At 43.5% G+C, this 25,331-nt stretch overlaps 1 protein-coding gene across 1 annotated transcript in view; it reads right to left on the bottom strand.

The window, feature by feature from the left end:
• Nucleotides 1–1,149: 1,149 nt before the first annotated feature.
• The window catches only part of LOC129828883 (kinesin-like protein KIF19), a 71,350-nt gene continuing 47,168 nt past the window's right edge, over nt 1,150–25,331 (bottom strand). Inside the window, exons 5-19 of the mRNA XM_055890157.1 lie at nt 20,328–20,453; nt 17,247–17,441; nt 13,111–13,257; nt 12,773–12,895; nt 11,704–11,860; nt 10,849–11,023; nt 10,424–10,622; nt 7,132–7,402; nt 5,349–5,470; nt 5,025–5,188; nt 4,714–4,819; nt 4,402–4,525; nt 3,489–3,883; nt 3,124–3,292; nt 1,150–2,911 (exon numbers count right to left, since the gene is read on the bottom strand). Coding sequence (XP_055746132.1) covers nt 2,790–2,911; nt 3,124–3,292; nt 3,489–3,883; nt 4,402–4,525; nt 4,714–4,819; nt 5,025–5,188; nt 5,349–5,470; nt 7,132–7,402; nt 10,424–10,622; nt 10,849–11,023; nt 11,704–11,860; nt 12,773–12,895; nt 13,111–13,257; nt 17,247–17,441; nt 20,328–20,453 — 2,595 coding nt within the window. The 3' untranslated portion in view covers nt 1,150–2,789. The remainder of the gene's footprint in view (nt 2,912–3,123; nt 3,293–3,488; nt 3,884–4,401; nt 4,526–4,713; nt 4,820–5,024; nt 5,189–5,348; nt 5,471–7,131; nt 7,403–10,423; nt 10,623–10,848; nt 11,024–11,703; nt 11,861–12,772; nt 12,896–13,110; nt 13,258–17,246; nt 17,442–20,327; nt 20,454–25,331) is intronic.

Below are 25,331 nucleotides of genomic sequence, written 5' to 3'. Positions count from 1 at the left end.
GAATTGGCCAGGAGCTCACCGGAGATGAGTTCCAGCACCTCTCGTTTTCTTCTGCTTGAGATTCTGTTCCTCTTATAAAGTATTAGCTCATTCTTAAATGGAAGAAGTTTGGAAACACCAAGACTCTTCCTAGAGCTGGCTGCTCAGCCAAACTGAGCAATCGGGGGAGAAGGACCTTGGTCAGGGAGGTGACCAAGAACCCGATGGTAACCTAACAAAACATGGAAAAAGTCAAGGGGTCTGAATACTTTCCAAAGACACTAATTAGCCAGCCCAGGACCTACACATCTGGCTTCTTCACCTGCGGGACCGTCTGAGACCATCCACTCGGACAGCTGATGAAACGGAGGAGTATTTCTGTCAGTAATGAAGCCCTTTTGTGGGGAAAAACCCATTCTGATTGGCTGTGCCTGGCTCCCCTGTGGTTGGGCCTGGCTCCCAAATGGCTGAGACCATGCCCAGTCATGTGAAATCGATAGATTATGGCCTAATGAATTTATTTCAATTGACTGATTTCCATATGAACTGTAACTCAGTATAATCATAAAATTATTGCACGTTGCGTTTATATTTTTGTTCAGTATATAACTGGGGAAAGAGTTGTTTTGATCACACATCAGCACAAAGACCTTTGTTGGGACATTGTGTACTGAAGTTGTCATAGGGCATGAAAGGACAGGAGGAGCATATAGTGGTCGTTTGGTAGTACTGCAGACGTTTTTGATCACCCTGTTTCATTCTGCCACTCTATCTACTGTTGAGGAAGTGAACTGCAGCGCTTACATATGGTGTAGGGGGAAGTTGCCCTAGACACTGATATTGGATCAGTGTTCCCTACTAATGATTAAGGTTGTGATTGCGGAAAGGGAAGCTGATCCTAGATCTGTACCTAGGGTAGACTTCCCCAGAACGCTTACATACAGTGACATTAATCACATCACAAACATCTTTAGGTTTTTACTGGAATTTATTTAGTTATAAAACGTTTTTTTTTTTACAAAACAATTAGAAAAAAATGTAAATATGAAAACAATGACAAAGACTGTAATTTGGATAATAACAAGAAAAGGCAGCCGTAAAATGTGAATAAAAAACAACAACCATCCACAGTTGGGAATGTGTTTTGAAGTGCCATATGGGGGGGGGGGGGGGGGGGGGGATATTAAGCACATCTAACACAGGATCAAATCATGTCTGGGTAGGTGAGAAGAAAAAGGCATAGACCCTGGGCTGTTTCAAACACTGTCCAAAATAGCACCTTATTCCCTACTTAGTGCACTATTTTTGACCAATGACCATATATGGAATATGGTGCCATTTGGGCAGTACACAATATGAATGTATAGACTGTACATCAAGCTGAATACAAAAGTGCACAGTAATCATCCAGAAGGTCACGTTTCTCTAATCTCATCATGTGCTTTTGATAACTGAGATTGAGATTATACCTGGATTACAGATCTATGTAGTAATGAATGATAATAATAATATTATTGTTGTTCGTATGTAAAATCTACACTCAGAGAATGTTGATGTACTGGGTCCTGTTTTCTATCATGAGTGCCAGTCTGTTTGTGTTATCATGCCAACTCTCTGTCACTCATTGTGATGCCAAACATTTTGCACCACAATGACAGTAATTAAGATGACAAGAGCACAGATCTGGGACCAGGCTAGCTGTTTTCTCCATCCTCTAAATACTGTCCAGGACTTATTTGTAATTTAACTTCAAAGCAACAAGGTTGGATTGACCCAAAAACAGCTTCCTGACTGTCTATAAATTAGATTTCATTAGTTAACATTTCTTAAAAATCTATTCATTCATTAGTTTGATGTAACATTGAGGCTTCATCAGCACATTATCATGATAATAAGAATTTAGTGTCATCAAAGCAGAATGATGTAGTCTACTAGTCTATTGTTGCGCAACAATGAGTACTGTCTGCTTTACAGCATAGGCCCTTACCACTCAGGTTCTACAACTGCCACATTTGACACATTGGTTGTGATACAACTGATATTTTTGTGATACAACATAGTTTGTCTGCACCAGAAATGTGTACACAACTATTGTGCGGTGAGAGTCCACAACGCTTGTGTAATTATTTTTACGGAGTAAGACTCTTGTGCCAAATCATTTGTACAACCCGAGTGTGTACAGAGCCATAGTAGCGGTCAGTGGTGGCCACTGGACGGTCACTCACAGGAGCACTTGAGCAGTGGAAACGAGGGAAACAAGAGGAGCAAGGAAAAACAGTCACAGTGTGTCTGAAATGGCAACCTATTCCCCATATAGTGCACTACTTTTGACCAGGGCCATTTGGGTGCCATTTTGGACTCACTCACAGACAGAAGAGTCATCTTTGGAGACTGTGATGGTGAGGTATTCAATCCTCTTGTCTCGGGACATCATCCATCCTATTAGTGTCTCTCTCTGTAATCAGCACGAGGAAAAGCTAGGTCTCTGGGTTCAACGTACAGCCAGTGTGGAGGTCACAGCTCAGAGGTCACGGGCCAGAGGGCATTGGGGGCCTCAACGCTGAAGGGTTAGACTGGGCTGCGGGCCAATTAGGAGCATGAAGGTGGAGACTGGAGAGTCCAGTTTTGTACAGTCCAGTCCAGTTAAGTCCAGTCCACATTCTCAGGGTCAGCTGATTAGGGTAGTGCTGGTGTTGGGGGATCCTGTGTAAGAAAACCCTGGGTCTTGTCCATTAGGCATCAAACATTGCTAAATGTTTTCCATTCCATTCCCTAATGAACATGACCCTAGAGTGGCAGGCTAGTAGCCCTCAGTGCCTGCGGGTGCGCTGGCCTCCGGTGCCTGTGGTGGTGACGTAGAGTAGGGGCTGGCGCAGCTGGGACGCACGCTTCAGGTTGCTCAGATGGACTGGGGAGGACTCTGTGATGGGGCCTGTAAAAAGCATTAGAGCCCTGTTTACGAACAGTATGTCGATATATTTCATTAGCTACACAGTAAGGAGATAAGCCAATATCCAAGGGCAATTCATCCAATTTGTCCTGATGGTGGTGCTGTGGGTGCCATAGGGCTTGAACCCCGCCATGGCTGTTTGCAGCAATATTTTGTATTTTTTAATCTAGAGGTGTAGGAAAATGGATGCTGACCTGTTTGGTGGTTGTTGTGGGGCAGCCGGACCTTGGTGAGAGGAGGGACCCCCCTGTGCTGTGGGCGTTGCAGGGGGGCCTGGGGCTGGCCGTTGATGTGGAGGTGGGGGTCTGAAGTGCTGTCCAGTGGGCGGACACGTTGGGCTGCCATGGTCTTAGACTGAGACAGCTGAGCAGGGGGAGGGATTGAGTAGTGTGTTAGGGCTGATATCATGTAGGCTATGTACTGTAACGTTGTCTGCGGTTGGAGCCACTTTATATGTCTATGTAATTCAATCAATCACAGCTGCTGATGACTCTACTAGCATACATTACTGAATAATCAAATCCTTCTCAGGGAGCTAGATAATGAACACGCTACGTACTGCTTGACCTGTGACCTCGAATGAGCGGGAGCGTCTCTTCCGGCGGCGAGCCTCGAAGTCCTGCTCACGCAGGGTGGGGTTTAGGTTCTTGGGGGCGGGTTGGCGGTTGCGTGGGCGTGTCCACGTGCCCTGGGAGCCAGGCCCCTCCCCTGTGCTGCTGGATAGGTTCTCATCTGAGGTAGCGTGGCGGAGCTCGGGGCTGGGCTGCCGGCCCCGAAGCAGGGCCAGGCCCCTAGGGGGCGCCTCGCTCAGAGACAGGCTGCTCTTGTGCTTCTTGGGGTCCAGGGGGGAGGGAGGAGGGGGCAGCCTCAGGGCGTCCACTTCCAGGGCTTTGGAGCGGCGGCAAGCAGCCTTCACTGCGATGTTGTGGATCCCTTTGAGGATCTGCTGCCTCTCTGTTGAATCAAGGGAGACATTTGATTAGTAGGAAATCGAGACAGAGGTTCTACTACGAACGCATCTAGTACACCAGCATCCTGACCTAATGTAAGATATTAAAATATAAACGTTATTCTCCCCAATCGTCCCTAGATTATATAACGGCTATATTCTGTATTCCATCAGTTTGTGGTCTGTGCCCACAACTACAGATGTAGGATCTTAATTTGATCACCCTGTTGCAGGAGTACTTTCCAGGAAATGTAACTGTAGTGTATTTAAGGTTTAAAAAGGCTTCTAAAGTTTGTAATTTCCACTTTGAAATTTCAGACTTGATTTTCCCTTGCGACAAATGTATCAATCTCTACAAAAATGTCCATTAATTATAGTCCACATAATAATTCACATGACCTGTTGCTGCAGGATTATTTTCCCGCTGTAGCAAACTGTCTCAAATTAAGATCCTACATCTGTACCCAAAGTACTCCCTATTCCGTAACGCTCCTGTCTGCTGTAGCCATTGGGGGTCGCTTACCCTTGCGTGTGAGGGGGGCATCCTGGCCCGTCTCGCTGCTCTCGGGAGAGGAGTCCAGGTGACTGCTGACACTGTGGCTGAGGTGGCAGTAGCTCAGAGTGGTCTCTGGAGCCAATGGCTGCAGCTGGAGGGGACATGTGGCATTATACTCACACTCTCATAGGGGAGTATGTACATATGAAACCTGATAGAAATGTTGCCCTGATATGGCTGTAGCCTCCATTAATATGGAGTCTCCACACTTCAGGTGTAATGGCAACAGCTGTATCGGCCCTAGTATATATCACAGTGTGGATGGTACGGTGTTCTCACCTCTCTGTTCCCCTGGCCGTTGATGTGGATGGGAGGAGGGGTCATCACAGCAGAATGTTTCATCTGTCTGGCATGGGGAATGCTCTTAAACACCCGGTTGTTGTCTCTGTGAGAGGCAGCAGGAAGGAGGTAGGGGGAAGGAGAAATATAGAGCGAGAGAGAGAGAAAGAACGACAGAGCGAGAAAAAGTCAGTTAGACGAATGTCCTTCTATAGACGGATAAGATGGAGATACAGACTAAAGTGTTTGTTCCTCCTAAACCAACCACCACCCTCTCTCTCCCACCCCTCCCAATCCCTCTGTCCTCTTACCCTTCAGCCTCAGGTAGGATAGGTGGCAGGGTGTGTCTGCGGGCCTTGGCCCTGCCATGCCTGGTCTCTGAGCCCATGGTGCGAACGCTCTCCTGGTCTGAGTCCACGTCCTGCAGCAGGCCACGACCTCGGCTGGGTAGGCTGATCTTGGGCAGGGAGGCCTCCTGGAGACAGCAAATGGTAGAGGAGGAAGGATACGTTTATATATTATAATTGTGTGTGATCTCGATTTCAATCTTAATCACGTTCTCTATCTGAGTCCAGTGACCTTGTCCAGGGCTGTTAATGTGTGTGTGTGTGTGTATGTGTGTATCTGTTGCCTACCTTGAGTGTGCATCCAGTGACCTTGTCCAGCGCCATGGCTCTGTCCAGGTTCCTCTCGTCCAGCTCTCTCATGTAGATCCCATACAGCTCCTGAAGGTGGGGGGGCACCAGAAGGCTGTGGTCTGCAACAACACAACACAGGTTAGAATACTAGTCACACTACAACACAACATCAACTATGTTAGAGTGGTCATACTACAACACTAAACATACAACTACGGAAGAGTATTACGGCCAAGTAAAGAGAAAAAATAAATAAACAGCAACGGGTGGTGGTAGTTGGATTTTTTTTTTTTGCACAATAGTATTTAAAGTGGCAATATTTTGGCAATAAACTTGAAATGTAATTATGAGAATAAAGCCAACATTTTTTGAATAAAGTCACAGTTAAATTTCAAGATGAACATAGGGGATTTGGTAAAGTGCATGTCTCCCTGGCTCCCTGTTGATGTGCGCTCCACTGTTGAAATGTCTGAGTTAGATGACATGGTGAAACTATACTTTAGAATTGGCTTTAGTAAGAAGGAAATCCTTGCACTTTTAATACATACAATGTAGTAACCATATTATTAATAGTATTAGGACCTGGATAAGGTTGTGCCACAGATTATTTTCAGAAGGATGAACCATGGTTACAGACATAGGTAGAGGGGCGGGTTGTGTGTGTATGCTGTTGTGTGTGTGTGTGTGTGTTTGGGCGGTAAAAGGTAGCGGAAAAACAAACAAATGGCCATCAATCTAATGATCTAATAACTCGCACACACACACAATTTCAGACTAAAGGCATACACTCTTATAACGGCAATGGTGAGCACTAACAAACAAAAACTGAATGTCACTGAATGCGAAGAGAACTGGGGTTAGGGGGCAGCCCTTGAGCCCGACAGGGACACGCGATCCTACTCCATGCAATCCGTGACCTACATTCACAAGATAATAAACTGGCTGGCATAGGCCTGAGGCTACTTCATTGGAAGTGTAGCATACATAAAACACCATCGATTAACGCACACATTTGTAAATTAACCTTTCGACATATAGGCTGCTGGCCTAGCTGTTACTCTCTAAAATATACTATGCACGATGTTGGCATACGCAGGGGTTTGAGGATAACATTGTAGCGTTGCGTGCATCAGGGACTGATGTCTCTTTGCAGTCTGACCACGCACCATGGCCGTTAGAATGGTATTGCTTTGGGGATACCGTGTGTGTGTGTGTGACGCCTGTTTGAACGAGTGTTTTAGATGCTCCTGCCACACACACCTGTCTCTACCTATGTATGTAATCACACAGACATATACAATACCTCATCAGAGCCCGTGTGGTTTATCCTTCTGAAAATAATCTGTGCACAACCTCTTCCAGGTATTAATAGGCCTACTTATAATAATAGGGTTATTATGTCCTAAAAGAGAAAGGATTTCCTTTTTACCAAAGCCAATTCTAAAGTATATTTTCACCAGGTCATCTAACTGCAGGCATTCCACGGTGATGTGCACAGCAACAGTGAGCCAGGGAAACAAGCAGTTAATCAAATCCCCTACTTTAATCTTGAAATATAACTTCGACTTTATTCTCAAAATTTAATTTAAAGTTTATTGTCGAAATATTGACACTTTGTTGCACATTCAATCAATCTCACTGCGTTTGCAAGATCACTAAAATGTAGACCCTGGATAGTGACTTCTAGATCTCCTCTTCAAAAATACTGAAGTCTGAAGTCTATAGCTATTGTAGTAAAACAAATGAAGTAGTGTTTGTTTACGGTGTTGTTTGGACACACCGTCAATGAACTGTCTCTGCTGCTGGATGATCTCGTCACAGAGGTGGCGGTGCTGCTCGAAGCGCTGCACCACACAGTTCTTCTGTCGGATCACGTTGTCTTTGAGCAGGGCGTGGGACTGCATCTTAGCGTTCTCGATCTCCAGCTCGTGGACCTTACAGAGGAGGCCCAGCACCTCCCTCTGCTCCTCGCAGCTCACCCTGCGAGGAAGCAGCTCCTCCAGGCGCCTGGCCCGCTCGCGCAGCTCCACAAAGTGGCTCTCTAGCGACGCCTACAGGACATGAGGACAAACAGCAGGCAGGGCTTAATGGAATCCTCACCATAGTAGGCTCTCATCATGGTACACGTGGGTCTACTGTACAAGGGGAGGCTGGTGGGAGTAGATGAAATGGAATAAACCATTGTAAACCATGTGCTTAATACCGTTCTATTCATTACAACCCAGCCATGACAATGAGTCCGTCCTCCAATATCTATTATCACCGGCCACCTCTGTACTGTATAATAGAGAGCAATAGTAATGGCTGCTTTTAGTAAGCACTAACAGATGCTAACTCCGCCATGGATCGTTGGTCAATGCCTATAGGGAAATGTATGTTTTTTTTGGATAAATACCAAACATAAAGTATGTGATAAACACAGGTTTAGGAGATCTTATATGTTTTGTTCAGCTATTTTGAAGCATTTATGTAATGAAAACAAGCACAAAGCACATAAAGGCTTCATAATTCATAAAGGTCACATTAACTTACTGATATTACAGTGCCTGTGGGTGGTAGGTAGCATAGCGGTTAAGAGCATTGGGACAGTAACCGAAAGGTCCCTTGTTTGATTCCCTGAGCCGGCAAGGTGGAAAAATCGGTCATTCTGCCCAAGGTAACCCCCAACAACTGCACCCGGGCGCCAATGATTTCAGTTAAGGCAGCCTCTCTGATTCAGAGGGATTGGGTTAAATGCGGTAGACACATTTCGGTTGAATGTATTCAGAGCTGTGCAGAAGCCTAGGTATCCCCTTTCCCTATAGAAAGTCTACACCCTGTTGAATCTTTTTCACATTTTGTTGCGTTACAAAGTGGGATTGAAATATATTGAATTGAAAAGATAATTCAACAAATCTTTTACAAATTAATAAACATTTGAAAACGAAAATATTGTCATTGCATAAGTATTCACTCCCTTTGTTTTGGCAAACCTAAAAGAGTTCAGAAGTAAAGTATTGCCGAACAAATCACATAAGATATATGGACTCACTCTGTGTGAAATAGTAGGGATTGACATTACTTTTTAATGACTACACCTTTCTGTGTCCCCCATACATACAACATCTATAAGGTCCCTCAGTCAAGTATTGAATTTCAAGAACAGATTCAACTACAAAGACGAGGGAGCTTTTCGAAAGCCTCATAAAGAAGGGCAGTGATTGGTAGATGAGTAACAATAACAAATCAGACATTGAATACTCTGTATCTTTAAGGATGAAAAAAAATGGGATGGAGCAAAGCACAGGCAAAATCCTAGAGGAAAACCTGCTTATGGTTTATGGTCAGATTTGCCAAATGGAGGGCGAGGGAGAGCTTTGAATGAGTCCGTGTGTGGAGTAAAGGTGGTCTAGAGTTTTTTATTTTTTGTGGGGACCTTCAGTCTGCACCAGACACTGTGAGGGGAATTCACCTTTCAGCAGGACAATAACCTATAACTCAAAGCCAAATCTGCACTGGAGTTATTTACCAAGAAGACAGTGACTGTTCCTGAGTTTTGACTTGAATCTGATTGAGAATCTGTGGAGAGACTTGAAAATTCCTGTCTAGCCACGATTTCCAAAACCTTGATAGAGCTTGAAGAAGTTAGAAAAAAAAAATATTGCACAATACAGGATTGCAAAGCTCTTATGAAACTTACCAAAGAAGAATCACAGCTGTAATATTAGTGTTATAATATTATTTTTCATTCATCTTAGAGAAATACATTTTTCTTCCGCTTTGACATTACACAAAAAACATTTGACAAAAATTACAAAGAAATCCAAGGGGGGTGTAGAATTTCTTTAGGAACTGTATCTAATAGAATTGACTTGTCTAGTTAAATAAAGGTAACAAAAAGAAAATAGAACAAAATACATGCGATCTCCTAAGCCTGTGTTAACCTCAGACCTAATTTTCAGGCTTTATACATTTCAGGTTTTATACATCGACCAATGAGCCATGCATGGCGAACTCATTTCCTTTATTTAGGACTACGAGCTCTGTTGTCTGGTTTACAAGGTAGACTCAGCAATATGACATAGATGCAGAAAGTAAACAGCATAGTGGCTACATTTTTGTAACAACTAAGAGCGTTGAAGCTCTACTTCTCCGCTGTTTTGGTCCAGGGGCTACACCATGCTCTAACAGCAATAAGCGAACGCATGCACATGTGCTGATACTGCGTGTGACCGTGTAAGAGTGAAGTCTTGCATCTCGCTCATCTCAATGTCTGCGGTGCTGCTCGTGGCAACGTCATTTCACTGAGTCTACCTTTAAGCTGAGTCTACATTAAAACAGTTTCTATCTCCAGGCCATCAGACTTTTTAATAGTCACCACTAGCTAGACGCCGCCCAGTATCCTGTCCTGAACTTTAGTCACTTATTAGCCTGCTACCACCCGGTACTCAATCCTGAACCTTAGAGACTGCTGCCCTATGTACATAGTCATTGAACACTGGTCACTTTATTAATGTTTACATACTGTTTTACCCACTTTATATGTATACACTGTATTGTAGTGGATCATACTATATAAATACTGCTGAACACACCTTTTATATTCATATAATGTTTATACACACCATGATATATCTATTTATATTCTAGACTCTAACTTTGCTCTATATTTCTATATTCCTGTATTTTTAGGATTTGCGTGTAATGTTTGGTATTGTTTGGTATTACTGCACTGTTGGAGCTAGAAACATAAGCATTTCGCTGCACCTGCGATAACATCTGCAAAATATGTGTACGCAACCAGATTTGATTTGAAGCTGAGTAGCCTAAGCCAGGGTTTCCCAAACTCGGTCCTGTGGCCCCCCCTGGGTTCACTTTTAGTTTTTTTGCACTAGCACTACACAGCTGATTGAAAATAACCTACTCATCATCAAACTTTGATATTTGAACCAGCTGTGTAATGCTAGGGCAAAACCCTAAAACCTGCACCTACAGGGAACCCCTGGACCGAGTTTGGAAAACTCTGGCCTAAGTTGTGTGTGTGATTCTGTAGTTCCCTCTAGAGGTGAGAGCGAGGGACTACAGTAACCTACCTTCTGTTTGCGTATCTTCTTTTGTTCAGCCATGAGAGTGACCAGATTCTCTCTGGCCATGGCTACTTCCTGGGTCTCAGTGCTGTCTGGGGGAGACTCAGGGCAGTCAGAGTCCTTCTCACTCTCCTCCTTACTGAAGCTCTCCTTCCTCCTCTCCGCGCGCCACTTCCTGCGACGACGACTCCGCTCCTGCTCCCAACTACAGGAGGGCACAAACAACAGGGGTTGAGACACACTTATGTTAACTATCACAGTCATTTAACTGCTACAGGTTAAAGGCTAAAGGTATAGAGGCAGTGGTATGAGATTATTGTAGGTCTCAAATGGTACCCTATTCCCTATATAGAGCCCTATGGGCGCTGGTCATAAGTAGTGCACTATATAGGGAATAGAGTGCCATTTGGGACGCATCCTAAGACACATACTCTGCGATGGTGAGCAGGTGTTTGGAGGTGTCCATCTGGATCTCCATGTTGCTGTTGTCCAGCTCCATCAGGCTCCTCCTGATCTCCATCTGGCTCCTGAAGGCCTCTAGGAGCTGTTCCCTCAGCTGGTCCATCTCTGCCCGGCTCGCCTGCGTGCTGTGGGCCTGCACCTCCGCTGCGTTGGTGGCAGTAGAGGAGAGAAGAGTTATTGTCTGTTGGAGGCACACCCACTCACACACACACACATGTTTTGTTCTTCTATCCTCGTGGGGACCTAAAATTAATTTCCATAGTGGGGACCTAAAATGAATCTCCATAGTGGGGACCTAAAATGAATCTCCATAGTGGGGACCTAAAATGAATCTCCATAGTGGGGACCTAAAATGAATCTCCATAGTGGGGACCTAAAATGAATCTCCATAGTGGGGACCTAAAATGAATCTCCATAGTGGGGACCTAAAATGAATCTCCATAGTGGGGACCTAAAATGAATCTCCTTAGTGGGGATTTAAAATTCATTTCCATTACAAATCCTATTTTCCCTATACCTAACCTTAACCCAAACCCTAAATCCTAACCCTAATCCTACACCTAACTCCTAAGCTTAAAATAGTCTTTGTCCTCATGGGGATGTGGGAAATATCCCAATGAGGGAGAATTTTCCTTGTCTTATTATCGTTGTGGGGACTTCTGGGGATTTTAGGTCCTCACAAAGATAGAAGAACCAACCAACACACACACACACACACACACACACACACACACACACACACACACACACACACACACACACACACACACACACACACAGTGAGGAGGCGAGGGAACAATTAGAGGTCAAGGTAAGGTCATTACCCTGGACATGGCGGATGTCAGCTCGGTCAAGGTTGAGCTGACGTCCAGCCTGATCAGCGATCTTCTTTTTGAGCCGCTGGATCTCGCTGCGCAGGTCAGAGATGATGTTGGTGTACTGAGCGATGTGGTAGGACACGTTCAGCAGGTTCCTCTTTACCTGGAGAGAGAACTGTGTTATAACAGTGTAATAACTGTGTTATAACAATGTAATAACTGTGTTATAACTGTGTAATAACATGTTGGTGTACTGATGATTTAGTAGGTTCAGCAAGGAGGAACCTATTTTTTATTTATTTTTTTATTTTACCGTTATTTTACCAGGTAAGTTGACTGAGAACACGTTCTCATTTGCAGCAACGACCTGGGGAATAGTTACAGGGGAGAGGAGGGGGATGAATGAGCCAATTGTAAACTGGGGATTATTAGGTGACCATGATGGTTTGAGGGCCAGATTGGGAATTTAGCCAGGACACCGGGGTTAACACCCCTACTCTTACGATAAGTGCCATGGGATCTTTAATGACCTCAGAGAGTCAGGACACCCGTTTAACGTCCCATCCGAAAGACGGCACCCTACACAGGGCAGTGTCCCCAATCACTGCCCTGGGGCATTGGGATATTTTTTAGACCAGAGGAAAGAGTGCCTCCTACTGGCCCTCCAACACCACTTCCAGCAGCATCTGGTCTCCCATCCAGGGACTGACCAGGACCAACCCTGCTTAGCTTCAGAAGCAAGCCAGTAGTGGTATGCAGGGTGGTATGCTGCTGCTTGATAAACTATGAAGCCTAATATTGACTGGTTTGGTGCTTTGTTATAACTGTGTTATACTGCAGACCTAAAGGCATCTTTAACTTGCTCTTTTGGGGGTGGGGGGTATACGCTGGTTTACTCTAAATCCCTTTGTGATAACTGTGTTTAATTAAAAAGGTCTTTTAAAATTCCATTTGATTGGTTGATTGATTGATTTGAAAATTGAAAGATCGGAGAAAAACGTCAGTTGTCCCACACCTCAGTGATGGAGGGAAGGCAGAAAATGTTTGACGTGCATTGTGTTGTGTATTAAGTCACCCGTGTGCGGATACTTTTGGCACGGTCGGCGTAGCTAAGTGTGTTGCGAGACTCCTCGAAGGCCAGGGAGGCGGGGCTAATGTGGGCTATCATCACCGTGCGACTGTTTCCGCCCAACGAATCCTGTAAATCAAACACATAAGAACAGGAAGTGAATGAATGCAAGTGGAATGCAGAATAATCTGAATGATGAAAAAATACAGCAAAAAGTTGTACTGTACTGTTTTGTATTGTATTGTTTCATATGGTATGGCATCGTATTGTAGTGTAGTGTATTGTATTCATAAAGCACGTAGCAAGTCAGGTCAGTTTGTCTTAGACAGGTTGCCGTACTGTACCTTGAGCAGGCGCGTCAGCTTGCTGTCCCTGTAGTTAATGTATTTGTTGCCGTGTTTCTCACTCAGGGCGTTGATGCAGTTACCCAGAGCCAGGAGGGAGCGGTTGATGTGGGCCCCTTCTTTTAACCTCTGACCTCTGTTCTGTGTCTGGGAGAGTGGGAACAGGTTTAACCCCTGACCTCTGTTCTGCGTCTGGGAGAGAGGGAGCAGGTTTAACCCCTGACCTCTGTTCTGCGTCTGGGAGAGAGGGAGCAGGTTTAACCCCTGACCTCTGTTCTGCGTCTGGGAGAGAGGGAGCAGGTTTAACCCCTGACCTCTGTTCTGCGTCTGGGAGAGAGGGAGCAGGTTTAACCCCTGACGTCTGTTCTGTGTCTGGGAGAGAGGGAGCAGGTTTAATATCTGGCCTCATGTTCCAGAGGATCAATTTTGCTGATCAAATTTACTGATCTACAAATAATAAAAAGAGTGGTTATTTCGGGTGCAAGGTGATTTGTACGTAAATCAGTCAGTCTGTCTGCACTGCAGTCATTGACAGCAAGCCATTGTCTCTGAGTTCCAGGCCAAGACGGATACTGTCACAGTTAACCAGCAGAGGGCGCTCTAACCTTATTTTTCTCTCTGCCTGCTGTGACATTGGAAGTCTCCAGTATTAAACAAATCTATGTTTTATAACCGCTTATGAGTTACTATGGACACTGTCAGTGTCATAACACAATATAAGTGTATTATAATGCATTATAAAGGATGTTATTATATACACTACCGTTCAAAAGTTTGCAGTCACTTAGAAATGTCCTTGTTTTTGAAAGAAAAGCACATGTTTTGTCCATTAAAAATAACATAAAATTGATCACAAATACAGTGTAGACATTGTTAATGTTGTAAATGACTATTGTAACTGGAAACGGCAGATTTTTTATGGAATATCTACATAGGCGTACAGAGGCCCATTATCAGCAACCATCACTGCTGTGTTCCAATGACACGTTGTGTTAGCTAATCCAAGTTTATCATTTTAAAAAGGCTAATTGATCATTAGAAAACCCTTTTGCAATTATGTTAGCACAGCAATAAAACTGTCCTTCTTTAGACTAGTTGAGTATCTGGAGCATGGGCATTTGTGGGTTCGACTACAGGCTCAAAATGGCCAGAAACAAAGAACTTGAGAAACAGAAGCCTCACAAGTCCTCAACCTGCAGCTTCATTAAATAGTACTCGCAAAACACCAGTCTCAACGTCAACAGTGAAGAGGCAACTCCGGGATGCTGGCCTTCTAGGCAGAGTTGCAAAGAAAAATACATATCTCAGACTGGCCAATAAAAAGAAAATATTAAGATGGGCAAATTAACACAGACACTAGACAGAGGAACTCTGCCTAAAAGGCCATCATCCCGGAGTCGCCTCTTCACTGTTGACGTTGAGACTGGTGTTTTACGGGTACTATTTAATGAAGCTGCCAGTTGAGGACTTGTGAGACGTCTGTTTCTCAAACTAGACACTCTAATGTACTTGTCATCTTGCTCAGTTGTGCACCAGGGCCTCCCACTCCTCTTTCTATTCTGGTTAGAGACAGTTTGCCCTGTTCTGTGAAGGGAGTAGTGCACAGCGTTGTAAGAGATCTTCAGTTTCTTTGCAATTTCTCGCATGGAACAGCCTTCATTACACAGAACAAGAATAGACCGACAAGTTTCAGATGAAAGTTATTTGTTTCTGGCCATTTTGAACCTGTAATCGAACCCACAAATGCTGATGCTCCAGATACTCAACTAGTCAAAAGAAGGCCAGTTTTATTGCTTCTTTAATCAGAACAACAGTTTTCAGCTGTGCTAACATAATTGCAAAAGGGTTTTCTAATGATCAATTAGCCTTTTATAATGATAAACTTGAATTAGAACGTGCCATTGGGACACAGGAGTGATGGTTGATGATAATGGGCCTCTGTACGCCTATGTAGATATTCCATAAAAAAAATCTGCCGTTTTCAGCTACAATAGCCATTTACAGCATTACTGTATTTCTGATCAATTTGATGTTATTTTAATGGACAAAAAATTGCTTTTCTTTCAAAAACAAGGACATTTCTAAGTGACCCCAAACTTTTGAACGGTAATGCATGTGTTTTATAGAAAGTGTTACCAGTCTTTCTGCATAAAGAAAACACTTGAGTAAATGAGGGATACAAAGTACATTGAAAGCAGGTGTTTCCAGACAGTTGTTGTTCCTGAGTTAATTAAGCAATTAACATCCCATCAAGCTTAAGGTCATGCATACAAATGCCCTGTTGCCCATTATTTTGGCTACCATGGCTAGAAGACGAGATCTCAGTGACTTTGAAAGAGGTGTCTCAAAAGAGCATAGGGGGTTTAAAGTGTGTGTGTGTGTGTGTGTGTGTGTCACCTGATCACAACCCAATTAAACACTTATGGGAGATTCTTGAGTGGTGCCTGAGACCGTGTTTTTCACCACCATCAATAAAACACCAAATGATGTAATTTCTTGTTGGTAGAATGGTGTCGCATCCCTCTAATAGAGTTCCAGACACTTGTAGAATCTATGCCAAGGCACATAGAATCTAATCTGGTGGCTCGTGGTGTCCTAATGCCCTATTAAAACACTTTGTTGGTGTTTCCTTTATTTTTGTCATTATCAGTACATTTGTACTCTCTAACTCAAGGGAAAACATCCCTTCTAAAGAGGTAGTGGAACCCCCTCTATTCTCCTACAGTATATCTAAAAAGACTGGTGGCCTTTAGGCTATGGTATACATCCATAGAAGAGCTTAGCTGGTTAACCTTTCTAAAGGTTTCCATGGTGTTCCAAGTGTTCTCTCCGTTCAGGCATGATTGCATGTTTTTCTCATGGGTATAGTACACTACGGGCCCTGGTCAAAAGTAATGCACACAATACAGGGAATAGGGTGCCATTTGGGACGCATGGTGTATAGGAGACCTGGCTGGTTTAATATGGATGCTAATCAAACAACATTCATCATGAATGACATGTCAATGTCTGTGTTGGTTAAGCGCTTCGCCTTAATCAGAATGTCTACAGGAAGCTGCAGCAACTAATTGGAGAAGCAAACGGCTAATATGAAGCCTTCAGTGTTCATGGGAAAAATGAAAAGCACAACAAATGTGAAAAGGCCGGCTATCATTTGAAAACATTATTACATGCCCTATGTTCCTCCAGGAACGAAGAGGATTATGAAACTAAGTAAATGTGAAAAAGGTTTATAGTTAATAGTTTTGTGTCATATACTGTGTCAAACGTTCCCAACTAGTTCACAGAAGACATTGACTACGTCACAAATGGCATTCTATTTCCTATATAGTGCACTACTCTTTGACCAGGGCCCATAGGTCAGAAGTAGTGCACTATAGGGAATAGGGTTAGTTTGCCATTTGGGATGCTGACATTCTGTTAGCAGTATTGGTTTGACTCCAATTGCAATCTGTTCAACAAAAGTAACTAGCACCATAAAACTGTGCTATAAAAGTCACGGTAAAGTCACAGCACATCAACTATATCAGCCATTTTGTAATAATTTATAACCCTGACATAAGGAAGATGTTGATAGACGGTAAGAATTACATAAGCGGTGCCAACTATAGGGACATTAACCTCTTCTTTCCCTCATTGGTGGGCAAATCATGGTCTAGAATGTAAATGTATGGTGCTTTACACTGTGAAGGGCCTTTATTAAAGTGTCCTATAAACTTCAGGGCTGCATACAAATGGCCCCCTATTCCCTACATAGTGCACTACTTTTTGATCATGGCCCTATGGGTGTTAGAGCAAATATAGGGAACAGAGAGCCATTTGGGATGCAGCCTTGAGGTTTATAGGTTCTCCACTTCCCTCTAGGACAGATTAATAGCGGGAGGGGGTTGATAAAGTGACAAAAACAGTGCTCCTATGTACTGTCGTAAAACATGGCTGTCAAACGACCAGAGGAGACAAACAGAAAGAGAGGACCCACTCCCTCCCACAAGTAACAGACCATAACAAGAGTTGAAAAAAGGACACAGAAACAGGCATGTTTGCAGACAAATACACACACACACACACACACAGACACACACACACACACACACACACACACACACACACACACACACACACACACACTTTTGTACCTGTGAGGCTCGTTCGGAGCCAGCAAGGTCGATCATGAAGAGGCGTGCGAAGCGGACCTCCTGTAGAAGGTCTCGACAGCGGCTCGTCTGCCTGACAGCCACCTGCAACACGGCGTGGGACCGGGACGATGTCTGGTTGGCTGCCGTGGGCTCTTGGGTACGCTGCTTATTACCCTTCATCAGCAGCTCCATGATCTGGCAGGAACACAGTCATTCAACTTTATGTAGCTCTATGTAGAACTAATGTCATTTTTATGACGTGCTCGTAGATGTGTGATGTACACTGAAAACAATGCTGGCTTAAAAACAACTCAGCGCTGGGTAAATAATGGACAGAACACACGTTGGGTTATTTTGAGAGCCAGTAGAGTCAACTATATGGTTGTTTTCTTTGAGGCCTGGAGGCGTGGCTTAGTAGTGGCGTGACTTTCAGATAGCTATTGTTTGCCCCCCTTAAGAGTAAATGTCATTCTGGTTAATCTGTTCTGTTGTATTGTCATCACATGTTAAGGTTGAGCACTGAATTTTGTGTAGCTTCTGTCACTTTTGTAGTGTTAATGAGGCTTACATGAGTAGTTCCTCAACTCCCAATGTTGGGATAGTTACAACTTTGGCATAATATTTAAATAATATTATTACAAAATTTATATAAAAATATGTAATGTGCAAAAACATTTATTTGCATTGTTCAAATTTAAAATGATGAACAGGATTGACATTTACTCTCACGGGTGCCCAAAAATAACTATTGGAAAGCCATGCCCCAACTAGACCACACCTTCTGAAAATAACCTATGGATTACATTAAAAAAGATCCAGCTGCTGGGTCGACCCAGGATAAAAGTGAATAAAAACCCAAATGATGGGTAAATAAACCCATGTTTGGTTAATCTGGTCATTTTTAGGAGGCGTGGCCTATTCAGGCTTTCAGATAGTATGTTTTATATATATTTTTTTGGTACTTTTACCCTTTTTTCTCCCCAATTTTGTGATATCCAACTGGTAGTTAGTCTTGTCCCATCGCTGCAACGTACCTACGGACTCTGAAAAGGCGAAGGTAGAGAGCCATGCGTCCTCCGAAACACGACCCTGCCAAGCTGCACTGCTTCTTGACACACTGCTCGCTTAATATGGAAGCCAGCCGCACCAATGGGTCGGAGGAAGCACTGTCCAGCTGGCGACCGCTGTCAGCTTGCCGGCGCCCGGGCCGCCACCAGGAGTCGCTAGAGCTCAATGGGACAAGGAAATCCCGTCCGGCCAAACCCTCCTCTAACCTGGACGACGCTGGGTCTCCAGGTCACGGCCGGCTGTGACACAGTGATGCAGTGCCATAGACCGCTGCGCCACTCGGGAGGCCTCAGATGGTTATTTTTGGCCACCCGTGAGAGTAAATGTCATTCCTGTTTGTTCACTGCAAATTTTTATTTTCCTTCAATTCTGTTGCCCATTACATATTTTAACAAACATTTAATAACAGTATTATTTAAATATTATAACAAAGTGAAATAGGCTCTAGTCGAGAGGAACTCATACTCTTGTGTAAGCATCATAAAAGCTACAAAAGTGTCAGTGCTCAACCTTAACATGTGATGATCATACAACAGAACATGAACCAGAATGACAGTTACACTATATATACAAAAGTATGTGGTCAGCCCTCCAAATTAGTGGATTCGGGTATTTCATCCACACTCGTTGCTGACAGGTGTATAAAATCGAGTACACAGCCATGCAATCTCCATAGACAAACATTGGTAGTAGAATGACATTACTGAAGAGCTCAGTAACTTTCACTGTGGCACCGTCACAGGATGCCACCTTTCCAACAAGTCAGTTCATAAAATTTCTGCCCTGCTAGAGCCATCCTGGTCAACTGTAAGTGTGGTTATTGTGAAATGGAAACGTAAAGGGGCAACAACGTCTCAGCTGCGAAGTGGTAGGCCACACAAGCTCACAGAACAGTATTGCCAAGTGCTGAAGCCCGTAGGGCGTGTCCTCGGTTGCAACACTCACCACCAAGTTCCAAACTGCCTCTGGAAAAAACATCAGCACAAGAACTGTTCGTCTAGAGCTTCATAAAATGGGTTTTCATGGCCGAGCAGCCGCACACAAGCCTAAGATCACCATGCACAATGCCAAGCGTCGACTGGAGTGGTGTAAAGCTCACCGCCATTGGACTCTGGAGCAGTTGAAACGCATTCTCTGGAGTGATGAATCATGCTTCACCAGCTGGCAGTCCGACGGATGGGGGGTTTCATGGTTCAGGGTAGGGCCCTTATTTCCAGTGAAGGGAAATCTTAACACTAAAGCATACAATGACATCTAGATGATTCTGTGCTTCCAACTTTGTGGCAACAGTTTGGGGAAGGCCCTTTCCTGTATCAGCATGATAATGCACCCGTGCACAAAGCGAGATCCATACAGAAATGGTTTGTCGAGATCAGTGTGAAAGAACTTGACTGGCCTGCACAGAGCCCTGACCTCAACCCCATCAAACACCTTTGGGATGAATTGGAACGCCAACTGCGAGCCAGACCTAATCGCCCAACATCAGTGCCCAACTTCACTAATGTTCTTATGGCTGAATGGAAGCAAGTCCCACGCAGCAATCTTCCAACATCTTGTGGAAAGACTTATCAGAACAGTGGAGGCTGTTATAGCAGCAAAAGGGGACCAACTCCATATTAATGAATGAGATGTTCGACGAGTAGGTGTTCGCATACTTTTGGTCATGAAGTGTACTCTCACAGGTGGCCAAAAATAACTATTTGAAAGCCACACCCCTACTAAGCCATACCCCTACTAAGCCATGCCCCTAGTCTTCTGATTTGACCCGGTGGGTCATAGCTCAATAACCCGAGTAAGTGACCCAACTTGCTGGGTCAAAATGACCCAACATGTTTTGTCCAATATTTACCCAAATTGAGTTGTTTTTTAACCCAGCATTTTTTCGAGTGTAGGCTTCATAATATACAATATACTGATTTAAAATAATGTATGGATTGTGTATGTATTTTATGTACTGTATAGTGTGTGATCTTGTAAAGCATGGAGTAAGTGTTCCTAGGTGTGACCAGTCACCTCTCGGGCGTTGATAGTGGAGACCTCTGTGATGCCAGCCACCTGGATCTCTCCTTTAGAGTCCTCTCTCAGGTCCAGGAACCCAGAGGACGGGTTGAGAAGGTCCCGGATCATCTCGTTGTAGATCTGGGAACATAACACAGGGAATGGTCAGGAGAGTCAGGAGGTTTCTCCTCAGCTTCCAAATCACATCTCAAAAGCTCAACATTCAAGGAATTGTTAGATCCAAGGAATTCTTATATCCAAGGATGTTATAGTGACAGTTGGGAGAAACATTAGTGAAGTTTCCATTGGAGAGTTTTCTTTTTGAGTTGTTGACACAATGGTTTTGGGACATGTACATGGAAAATACCTCTCGCAAAGTGGACACCCTTGAAAGGTTTAAAACCGGTACTGTACATACTAACTCTTTTGTTGTTTTACTGACTCCAGCTAGTCCGACTTGTTCTTTGACAGTCTGTCGTCAGCAGCTCAAGTTGCTTTCATACAGGCTGATCATTGTGTGTTGACTATGATTTCACGTGGAGAGCTCTTATCCCCACATCAACAAAGTGACAACCGGGAATAGAGGGAGAGAGAGAAAGAGAGAGAGAGAGAGAGAGAGAGAGAGAGAGAGAGAGAGAGAGAGAGACCACTGGGAGACAGACAGATGGGGATAGGCTGGGATGTGTGGCGGCTGGGGAGGGTAGAACATAGTGTGCCAGTAAAGAAAACAAAAAACTACTGTCCTGCAGAGTAGGCTATCCTTGTTCATAACCAACCCCAGCACCACAGGACCACTCTAAACTCACTCAAGGGGGAAATAATGATTGAGACAGACAGGAGAGTGTTTATCCAGTTATTCTTACCATCTAAACACTTTCATTTCAGGTGAAGGGGAAAAAACACATCTCCTCTCATTAGGGTAGTAACATACTGTATGAACAGAGGGTAAAAACATCGGAATTTCTCATAGAATAGTAGCTGAACTAAGTGCATGGGTGTTAAAAGACTACGTACGCGTATGCATGTGCTGTTGTGTGCATACTTGTATTTAGATTATGTCTGTGTAATAACAGGTGAAACAGGAGGCTGATTTGAAAGAGCAAGGGAGAGAGAGAGAGAGAGCAGAGAGCAGATGTGAGTATGGTTTTAGCAGGGCCATAAAACAACACTGAACCTTTCTGTGTCGTGATAGGAGGGCTGAGAGAGGGCAGCAGCAGATCAGCAGGTTGCTCCCTAGAGGCCAACAAGACAAACACGCACTATGTCACAGTACAGCCATCACAGAGCTGGACAGGACTACAGTATGAAACGTATGCTATAGGCATCCAGTGTTACCTTCAACTTTCTTAATCATGTGTTGCTACTCTCTACTACTGCACCCACCCATTTATTGCAGAATATTTTGTAAAAGAATAGCTTGTAGTAGCGAGTGTCAAACTTCAACCCAATGGCGTAGTGCCCTTTGTATGTCTTCAAGGCTCATTTCTTCCAAACACAAGGACTGTTGCTGATTCTACTCTAGAAATATTTTTCTGGTGTACCTCTTAGGCTGATTAAGCATTCTTTCCATTTTTGTTATTTTAATAAAAAGCTGTCTATCATCTGTCACTTTCTTTCTCTTTCTGCCTAGACGAAGACAGGAGGAACAACTGAATCTCTGCGTGCGTGACTGTTTGCTTAGAAGGAAGCCATATTCATGAGAAGGTTGCTACATCAGTCCTTGTCAAGGCTTCTTTTCATTATGGTGATTGATCCTGGAAAGAAATTGGGAATTAATTGTACAAAAGCACAATGGTAAACTATGATTGCAGACAAAAGGAACCACTTTCAAATACTGACAAAGTAGTCAATAAGTATTCAACCCCTTTGTTATGGCAAACCTAAATAAGTTCAGGAGTAAAATGTGCCTAACAAGTCACAAAATAAGTTGCATGGACTCACTCGGTGCCCTAACAACAGATATAATCCACATAATAACACATTTCCGTTTGTTGCAGGATTACTTTCTTGCTGTAGGAAACTGGCTCAAATTAAGAACCTACATCTGTACCTCATCTTTGTACCCCACATGTACAATTATCTGTAAGGTCCCTCAGTCGAGCAGTGAAGTTCAAACACAGATTCAACGAAAGACCAGGGAGGTTTCCATTACCTCACAAAGAAGGGCACCTATTGCTAGATGGGTAAAAAATGTAAACATTGAATATCACATTGAGCATGATGAACTTATTAATTACACTTTGGATGGTGTATCAATATACCCAGTCACTAAAAAGATACAGGCATCCTTCCTAACTTAGTTGCCGGAAAGGAAGGAAATCGTGCAGGGATTTCACCATGAGGCCAATGGTGACTTTAAAACAGGTACAGAGTTTAATGACTGTGATATGAGAAAACTGAGGATGGATCAACAACATTGTAGCTACTCCACAATATTAACCTAATTGACAGAGTGAAAAGAAGGAAGCCTGTACTGAATAAAAAATATTCCAAAACATACATCCTGTTTGCAACAAGGCACTACAGTCATACAGCAACAACAACAAAAAATCCTGAATACAAAGTGTTATGTTGGGGCAAATCCAATACAACACATTACTGAGTACCACTCTCCATATTTTCAAGCATAGTGGTAGCTGGATCATGTTATGGGTATGCTTGTAATCGTTAAGGACGGGAGTTTCAGGGAAAAAAAAAGGAATGGAGCTAAGCAAAGTTTTAGTCTGTGCTTATATATTTATTATTATATTTCACCTAAAATACAAGGTCAAATATACACTAGAGTTTCTTACCAAGAAGACATTGAATGTTCCTGAGTGTCCGAGTTACAGTTTTGACTTAAATCTACTTGAACATCTATGGCAAGACCTGAAAATGGTTGTCTAGCAATGATCAACAGAGCTTGAATCATTTTTTAAAGAATAATGGGCAGATTTTGCACAATCCAGGTGTGGAAAGCTCTTAGAGACTTACCCAGAAAGACTCACAGCTGTAATCGTTGCCAAAGGTGCTTCTACAAAGTATTGACTCAGGGGTGTGAATACGTATGTAAATTAGATATTTCTGTATTTCATTTTCAATACAGTAGCAAAAATGTCTAAGAACACGTTTTCTCTTTGTCATTATGGGGTATTGTGTGTAGATGGTTGAGATAATTTTTTTTTTTTATACATGTTCTATATTCAGGCTGTAACACAACAAAATGTGGAAAAAGTCAAGGGGTATGAATACTTTCTGAAGGCAATGTATCTACACAAGTATCAACCTGAACTGTTGAATAAACAGAAATGCAGTTGTGGTTGTAAGTTAGTATACTATAAGGTCTACTAGTATACCTTATAGGTATCAGTCTGGTGTTTTCTGTAATGACCTTACTGATCCCTGTTTTACAGCCTGTGTTGGTAATGTCTGCTCAGTCAAACGACCTGTCCTGACTTGTCATAGACGCTTGCTAAAACATTTTAATGAGCAAGCCTTCCTTCATGATCTGGCCTCTGTAAATTGGTATAGAATCAGCTCGATCCCCCTCTGTTGGAGACGCTTGGACCTTCTTTTTTGATATTTTGTTAACAAATACGCGCCCATAAATAAAATGAGAATTAAAAACAGGTTCAGCCCCTGGTTCGACTGTGATCTGGCAGAGTTACTTCACGTCAAGAATTGCATTTGGCAAATCACTGATACAGTTTTCAGGCTGACTGGATCTCGTTCAGGCAAATTAGAAATAAGTGCACTCAGGTTATCTGGAAGGCAAAGTTAGTTACTTTAAGGAGCAGTTCTCTTTCTGTGGGTACAACCCCAAGAAGTTCTGGAAAACAGACCTGGAGATAAATCCTCCTCCTCACAGCTGCCCATGTCTCTTAATGTTGATGACGTGGTTATTACTGACAAGGAGCACATGGCTGAGCTCTTTAATCACCACTTCATTAAGTCCGGATTCCTATTTGACTCTGCCATTCCTCCTTGCCCGTCCAACGTTTCCTCATCTCCCACCCCTTCTAATGTGACCATCCTCGATGCTCCTCCCTCATTTTCCGCTGCCCCGCTACAAAGTTTCTCCCTGCAGGTGGTCACTGGGTCCGAGATGCTAAAGGAGCTCCTTAAACTTGACCCCCAAAAAACATCTGGTTCAGATGGTTTAGATCCTTTCTTCTTTAAGGTTGCTGCCACTATCATCGCCAAGCCTGTCTCTCCTCTCTGGGGAGGTTCCCATTACTTGTAGCCACGGTGCTTCCTTTATTTAAAGGAGGAGATCAAGCTGATCCTAACTGTTATAGGCCAATGTCTATTTTGCCCTGTTTAAGTGTTGGAAAAACGTGTCAATAATCAACTAACTGGCTTTCTTGATGTCTATAGTATTCTCTCGGGTATGGGGCTCCCGAGTGGCGCAGTGGTCTAAGGCACTGCATCTCAGTGCTAGAGGGGTCACTACAGACCCTGGTTTGATTTCAAGCTGTATTACAACAGGCCGTGATTGGGAGTCCCATAGGGCGGCACACAACTGGCCCAGCGTCATCCGGTTTAGAGTTTGGCCGGGGTAGGCGTCATTGTAAATAAGAATTTGTTACTAAACTGACTTGCCTAGTTAAATTTAAAAAATACAAATAAATATGCAATCTGGTTTCCAGTCAGGTTATGGATGTGGCACTGCAACCTTAAAGGTCCTAAATGACGACACCATTGCCCCTGATTCTAAGCAATGTTGTGCTGCTATTTTTATTTACTTGGCCAAAGCTTTTGATACGGAAGACCATTCCATTCTTGTGGGCCGGCTAAGGAGTATTGGTGTCTCCGAGAGGTCTTTGGCCTGGTTTGCTAACTACCTCTCTCAAAGAGTGCAGTGTATAATGTCAGAAAATCTGCTCTCAGCCACTGCCTGTCACCAAGGGAGTACCCCAATGCTCGATCCTAGGACCCATGCTCTTCTCAACATAGCTCAGGCAGTAGGAAGCTCTCTCATCCATTTATATCCATTTATATACAGATGATACAGTCTTATACTCCCCAGGTTCTGTGTTA

This window comes from Salvelinus fontinalis, chromosome 30 (genome assembly GCF_029448725.1).
Source record: "Salvelinus fontinalis isolate EN_2023a chromosome 30, ASM2944872v1, whole genome shotgun sequence".
NCBI classification, from domain to species: Eukaryota; Metazoa; Chordata; class Actinopteri; order Salmoniformes; family Salmonidae; genus Salvelinus; species Salvelinus fontinalis.
Note: the sequence above shows the minus strand (reverse complement) of the source record. Positions and strands in the feature narration are given on the sequence as shown.